Source organism: Wolffia australiana, chromosome 1 (genome assembly GCF_029677425.1).
Source record: "Wolffia australiana isolate 7733 chromosome 1, ASM2967742v1".
Lineage (NCBI taxonomy): Eukaryota > Viridiplantae > Streptophyta > Magnoliopsida > Alismatales > Araceae > Wolffia > Wolffia australiana.
The window spans coordinates 7,416,291-7,422,693 of NC_135835.1; the positions used below are offsets into that span (position 1 = coordinate 7,416,291).

At 50.5% G+C, this 6,403-nt stretch overlaps 3 protein-coding genes across 3 annotated transcripts; 2 read left to right on the plus strand and 1 right to left on the minus strand.

The window, feature by feature from the left end:
* Nucleotides 1-90: 90 nt before the first annotated feature.
* Nucleotides 91-3,807, plus strand: LOC144704086 (dihydroflavonol 4-reductase-like1). The gene is made up of 6 exons (XM_078576327.1): nucleotides 91-247; nucleotides 343-512; nucleotides 2,475-2,669; nucleotides 2,740-2,902; nucleotides 2,970-3,162; nucleotides 3,651-3,807. Exons 1-6 carry the CDS (start codon nucleotides 133-135, stop codon nucleotides 3,805-3,807), a joined length of 993 nt encoding a protein of 330 aa, XP_078432453.1. The 5' UTR covers nucleotides 91-132.
* Nucleotides 3,808-3,840: 33 nt separating this feature from the next.
* LOC144704102 (Pentatricopeptide repeat (PPR) superfamily protein) lies at nucleotides 3,841-4,990 on the minus strand. Its single transcript, XM_078576344.1, has one exon. The coding sequence runs from the start codon at nucleotides 4,822-4,824 to the stop codon at nucleotides 3,901-3,903; it is 924 nt and encodes a 307-aa protein (XP_078432470.1). The 5' UTR covers nucleotides 4,825-4,990; the 3' UTR covers nucleotides 3,841-3,900.
* Nucleotides 4,991-4,996: 6 nt separating this feature from the next.
* PDE191 (Mitochondrial transcription termination factor family protein) lies at nucleotides 4,997-6,142 on the plus strand. The gene has a single exon (XM_078576332.1). The coding sequence runs from the start codon at nucleotides 4,997-4,999 to the stop codon at nucleotides 5,972-5,974; it is 978 nt and encodes a 325-aa protein (XP_078432458.1). The 3' UTR covers nucleotides 5,975-6,142.
* Nucleotides 6,143-6,403: the final 261 nt, after the last annotated feature.

Below are 6,403 nucleotides of genomic sequence, written 5' to 3' on the forward strand. Positions count from 1 at the left end.
GCATGAAGAAGGTGCGGGGCTAGTCCACGGGAAGGATATGGCTCACCTGAAAGAGGTAGAGAGTAGTGCAGTGTGTATAAGAGAGAGAGAGAGAGAGAGAGATGGGCATGCAAGAGAAGACGGAAGAAGGACATGGGAGAGAAGGGGTTGGTCTGCGTTACCGGGGCCGCCGGGTTCCTCGCCTCTTGGCTGGTTAAGAGGCTTCTCCTCGCCGGATATCGTGTGAGGGGCACCGTCAGGGACCCAGGTCTGCTATCTCTCTCTCTCTAAATGTACGTTTACGTCTTGGGGGGGTAAGAGATGGAGATGGAGAGATTAAGAGAGAGAGATGAATGGTGGCAGAGGACAGAGAAAAGGTGGGGCATCTGTGGGAGCTGGAAGGGGCGGCGGAGAGGCTGGAGCTGGTGAAGGCGGATCTGATGGTGGAGGGCAGCTTCGACGAGGCAGTGAGGGGATGCGAGGGCGTCTTCCACACCGCTTCCCCCGTCGTCCTCGTCAAGTCTGATCCCAAGGTTGAGCCTCCCTACAAGTCCATCCAGACGCCCCTCCCTCTCTCCTCTTTCGCTCTCTCTCATTCTCTCTTCACTCTCACTCTCTCTCTCTCTCTCCTCTTTCACTCTTTTCTCTCACCCTCTTTTCTCTCACCCTCTTCTCTCTCACCCTCTCCCTCCTCTTTCACCCTCTCTCTCCTCTTTCACTCTCTCTCATTCTCTCTTCTCTCTCACCCTCTTTTCTCTATCACCCTCTCTCTCATTCTCTCTTCTCTTCTCTCTCACCCTCTTTTCTCTATCACCCTCTCTCTCCTCTTTCACCCTCTCTCTCATTCTCTCTTCTCTCTCACCCTCTTTTCTCTATCACCCTCTCTCTCCTCTTTCACCCTCTCTCTCCCCTTTCACTCTCTCTCATTCTCTCTTCTCTCTCACCCTCTTTTCTCTATCACCCTCTCTCTCCTCTTTTACTCTGTCTGATTCTCTCTTCTCGTTCTCTCTCTCTCTCCCCTTTCTCTCTCTCTCCTTTTCTCTTCTCTCTCACCCTCTTTTCTCTATCACCCTCTCTCTCCTCTTTCACCCTCTCTCTCCCCTTTCACTCTCTCTCATTCTCTCTTCTCTCTCACCCTCTTTTCTCTATCACCCTCTCTCTCCTCTTTCACTCTCTCTCATTCCCTCCTCTCTCTCACCCTCTCTCTCCTCTTTCACCCTCTCTCTCATTCTCTCTTCTCTCTCCGTCTCTCTTCTCCATCGCCCGCTCTCTCCTCTTTCACTCTCTCTTCTCTCTCACCCTCTCTTACTCTCTCTCCTCATTCACTCTCTCTCATTCTCTCTTCACTCTCACTCTCTCTTCTCTCTCATCCTCTCTTACTCTCTCTCTCTCTCTCTCCTCATTCACTCTCTCTCATTCTCTCTTCACTCTCACTCTCTCTTCTCTCTCATCCTCTCTTACTCTCTCTCTCTCTCCTCTTTCTCTCTCTCTCTTTCTCTCTTCTCTCTCTCTCTCTCTTCTCTCTCATCCTCTCTCTCTCTCTCTCTCTCTCTCTTCTTTCACTCTCTCTCATTCTCTCTTCACTCTCACTCTCTCTTCTCTCTCATCCTCTCTTACTCACTCTCTCTCTCTCCTCATTCACTCTCTCTCATTCTCTCTTCACTTTCCCTCTCTCTGTCTTCTTTTTTTTCTCATTCTTCTCTGTCACTCTTTTTCTCATTCTTCTCTCTTCTGTCTGTCTTCTCTTGTTCCTCACTCTTCGCTCTCACTCGCTTTTTCTCATTCTTCTCTCTTCTCTCTATCTTCTTTTTTTTCCTGTTCTTCTCTGTCACTCTCTTTTTCTCATTCTTCTCTCTTCTTTCTGTCTTCTCTTTTTCCTCATTCTTCTCTCACTCGCTTATTCTCATTCTTCTCTCTTCTCTGTCTTCTCTTTTTCCTTACTCTTCTCTCTCACTCGCTTTTTCTCATTCTTCTCTCTTCTCTCTGTCTCCTCTTTTTCCTCACTCTTCTCCCTCACTCGCTTTTTCTCATTCTTCTCTCATCTCTCTGTCTTCTCTTTTTTCCTTACTCTTCTCTCTCACTCGCTTTTTCTCATTCTTCTCTCTTCTCTTCTTTCTCTCTCTCTCTCTCTCATTCTTTTCTCTTCTCTCTCTTCTCTTTTTCTCACTCTCTTTTTCTCATTCTTCTCTATTTCTCATTTTTTCTCTTATCTTTCACCGTCTCTGTTCTCTATCCATCTATCTCTCTCTACCTTTCAATCTCCGCTCTCTCCTCTCTCTTCTCTATCCATCTATCTCTCTCCTCCCTCCTCTTTACCCATCTCTCCCTCCATATACCTTTCACTCTTATCTATCCACGTTTCACTCTTCTATTTTCTCCATCCATCTATCGACAAATCCATCTTTGTCTCTATCCCTATCTATCTATATATCCATATCTCTCTCTGTATCTATTACCAATCCATCTCTATCTTTATTACTTTGGAGTTGACTCAGGCGGAGATTCTGGATCCGGCGATCAGCGGAACCCTGAACGTGCTAAAGTCCTGCAAGAAGAACCCCACCACGAGACGCGTCGTTCTCACGTCGTCGACCTCTGCCGTCAGAGTCCGCCCGCAGACCGAGCTGGACCCGGCCGAGCCCCTCGACGAGACCTCCTGGTCTTCCGTTGACCTCTGCGAGCGCCTCCAGGTCACTCTATCTATCTCTCTATCTATCTATCTATCTATCTATCTATCTCTCTAGAATGTACCATGCTCAGATATGGTACCCGCTGGCCAAGCTGCTATCCGAGAAGGCGGCGTGGAAGTTCGCGGAAGAGAACGAGCTAGATCTGGTCACCGTCCTCCCCTCCTTCATCGTGGGCCCCAGCCTGCCACGTCGGCCATGCAAGACGGTCTCCGACGTCGTCGGCCTCTTGAAAGGTGGTCACCCGATCACTCTCAAACTTGCGTCGTTCTGTCCATCTTCAGCCGCTGGCCGTTGATTCAGGGGAGGCGGACGCGTTCGCCTGGTACGGACGGATGGGATACGTCCACATCGACGATGTCGTCAGCTGCCACGTCCTCGTCTACGAAGCTGACGCGGCGGCCGGCCGGTACATCTGTAATGCCGCCGTCTTGACCAACTGCCAGCTGGCCGCCAGGCTGGCCCAGCGCTATCCTTGGCTTCCCACTCCAACCAGGTAGACTAGCTAGTTCATAACTAAATGTCACTGGACGACGTGGGACGATTGGCAGTCATCGTCCCACGTCGTCCAGCAGCTTACGACGATGACGCCGATGAATAATAAGTTCGTGAAATCAAATGAACTTAGGTCTCAGAAGTCATAAATTTAATATTAAAACAGGAGGTTTTTTACTCCATCACTAGCTTGTGACAGAATGGGACGGAACAGCCTGTCTCAACCTGTCTCAACTCGCAACTCCATCACTAATCGTCATCCATCATATCACGTCACGTCCATCCCATCCAAGAACTCGTCTCACTATCCTTTAGAATAACTAATGACGATGACGTATTCAGGAGGGATGACCAATGACGGAATTGATTTCTTTCCGTTAAGTTCGTTATCTACAATCCATCAACAGACCTTTGTAAAATAAAAACCTTAGTATTTCAAGGTAAGAAACATATCTGATAATCTATTGATGATGTTTTTTTGGGCGAAAGGTTCGAGAACCCACTCGGCGTGGAGAGCCCTTCTTACGAGCTCGACACTTCCAAGCTGACGAGCATGGGATTCAAGTTCAGAGGCATCGAAGAAATGTTCGACGACGTCATCGGATCCGTCGAAGAACTCTCACAGAGAAAGAACACGAGTTCTTGACCCGTTGCACTCCACTCTCATCTAAAGAAGATAGAACACAGCAACTTTTTTTTGAAAGAAGATAGAACACAGCAATACCTGTACACGGATCGATCAGAGTGGCTGGTGAGGCATCTTTTTACCGAAGATGGCTTCCCAAGTTTGCGAATTTGAAGGACCCTTCTTGTCCAAATGCTCCCTAATAACTCTGTCTTCAATCGCCAGCCCCTTCTCTCTCAATCTCCTCACAACTCCAGCCGCTTTCTCCACTCCATTGATCTTGCACAGCTGATCGATTAACTCCGTGAAGGTACCCACAGTGAGAGAATGTCCAACATCAAGCATCTCCAGAGAGACTTCTACCGAATCTTCCATGCGTCTTCCTCTGAGGAGCCCCTCGATCAGAATCTTGTAGCTGAACGCGTTGGGGGAAATTCCGTTGTTCTGCATCTTCCTGAAGATTCTCTTGGCGTCGTCGAACTTGGCGGCTTTGCAGAAGCCCTCCACCACGGCGGTGTAGATCACCACTTCTGGAATCGCGCCCTTCTCGCGCATTACCCCGAACAGCTTCATGGCTTCTTGGATCAGCCCGTCCTTGCAGAGCCCGTCCAGCATGGCGACGGCGTTGGGGATGAGCCCCGTTTCCTTCATCTTCCTGAAGATGCCGTCGGCGTCCTGCGCCGAAGAGTCCGAAAGCGGAGGATCATCCTCGATTTTCTTGATCGGAGGAGTTTGCTCATCCGTCTTCAACCCTAGCTTGAGCTTCTGCAAGAGGAAGCTCTCCGGCCGATCGTCGTCGCCCCCATTCCCGGCGAGCTTACCATCCTCGCCTGCATTTCGATCTCCGAATTTGAGGTTCCGGAGGAACAGATCTTCGGAGCTCTGATCTTTCGCCTCCTGTTCTTTCGCCGGCCTCCTCGGAGGAATCCCGTAGAATCTGCCCTGCGACAAAGAGGATTTGCAGTAGAGATCAGCGCCAAAGCGAATCCGAGTCTTCCGCCCGGAGGCAAGGAGAAGCTTGGCGAGCTCCGTCTTCATGGCGATTCCTCTGCGATTATCTTAGGGCGGGGATTTAGGGTTTTAAGGAAGAAGACGAGGGTATTTTGGTCATTATGAGAATAGGACGACGGATGACGGACTGGGTTCCGTTCACGAGGATAAGAGAGGGGATGAGGGGGGGGAGAGGAAGCCGAGGAAGAAGCCTGCCGCCATGGGAGGAGGAAGGAGCTCGGCCGCCATAGCCGGGTTCTTGAGAGAGAAGGGATTCGACAAGGAGAGCATCGAGAAGCTACTGAGCAAATGCAAGCGCCTGGAAGAAGTTCAAATCGAGGACGCGTCGAAGAATTGGGAGTTCCTGAAGAGCATCGGAATCGAAGAGAGGAAGCTCCGCGGCGTGGTCGCCAAGTGCCCCAAGCTCCTCGCCATTGACGCCTCCGCCAAGCTCCTCCCGGCCGTCCACTGCCTCTCCACCCTCGCGAGCAGGCCAGAAGAAGTCGCGGCCGCCGTCGTCAGATTCCCCCCCGTCCTCTCCCACAGCGTAGAGGAGAAGCTCTGCCCTCTTCTCGCGTTCCTGCAAACCCTAGGCGTCCCGGAAGACAAGGCGGGGAAGCTCGTCCTCCTCAACCCGCGCCTGGTCAGCTACAGCATCCAGGACAAGCTCTCGGAGATGGTCGCCTTCTTCTCCGGATTAGGGTTCGAATTGGGGGCGCTGGGCAAGATCCTGCTGAAGAACCCCTTCATCATGGGGTACAGCGTGGAGAAGCGGCTGCATCCGACGGCGGAGTTTCTCCGATCGATCGGATTGAAGGGGCAGGATCTGAGGAGAGCGGTGGCGAGGTTTCCGCAGGTGCTGTGCAGAGACGCGGAGAAGACGCTGAGGCCGAACGCGGAGTTTCTGAGGGGGAGCGGGTTGAGCGAGAGGGAGGTGGCCATGGTTGTGGGGGGTTATCCTCCTGTGCTGATCAAGAGCATTGAGAATTCGCTCAAGCCGAGGATTGGGTATTTGGTGGAGGCGATGGGGAGGGAGCTGAGGGAGGTGGCCGAGTATCCCGAGTTCTTCCGCCATGGATTGAAGAAGAGCTTGGAGAACCGCCATCGCCGATTGGAGCAGATGGGTGTTGCTTGCAGCCTGAGCGAAATGCTTGAATGCAACCACACCAAGTTCGCCGCCAAGTTCTGCGCTGGTTAGTAAGATTTTCTTGCCATTTTTTTTTCTTCTCTTGCTGCTCTTCGTCTTCTTCCTCCGACGATGAACAGTACTCGCGATGAACATCGTCGTTTGATTTCTCTCACGTCAAATCTTGTATGGATTTGATGTTGTAATTAGGCTGGCTGAAGAAACACTCTAGTTAATCCGTGATTCAGACTTGAAAATCAGTAAGAACGGAGTAGGGGATTAATGTAACTGCTTTGAGTGACCAGTAAAGTATGAATAATACGAGTCAGAGAAGTTGATTCTTGATACATCAATGTTATCTTGAATGACTGATTGAGATTTGGCAGTTAATCATACCATAAGTCATGCAGGGTTCTCTTGCTGACGAAGAAGTGTACAAATACGATAACTAATGACAATTAAGATTCCAGTATAGGAAATTTCTTTGGCAATTGAATCCTA

Excerpts from the sequence above, each read along its gene's own strand:
- LOC144704086 (XM_078576327.1), top strand. The coding sequence starts at position 133 with ATGGGAGAGAAGGGGTTGGTCTGCGTTACCGGGGCCGCCGGGTTCCTC. Across the intron at positions 2,670-2,739 it reads ACCTCTGCGAGCGCCTCCAG|ATATGGTACCCGCTGGCCAA; the intron begins GTCACTCTATCT and ends TACCATGCTCAG. Across the intron at positions 2,903-2,969 it reads CGTCGTCGGCCTCTTGAAAG|GGGAGGCGGACGCGTTCGCC; the intron begins GTGGTCACCCGA and ends CCGTTGATTCAG.
- PDE191 (XM_078576332.1), top strand. The coding sequence starts at position 4,997 with ATGGGAGGAGGAAGGAGCTCGGCCGCCATAGCCGGGTTCTTGAGAGAG.
- LOC144704102 (XM_078576344.1), bottom strand. The coding sequence starts at position 4,824 with ATGAAGACGGAGCTCGCCAAGCTTCTCCTTGCCTCCGGGCGGAAGACT.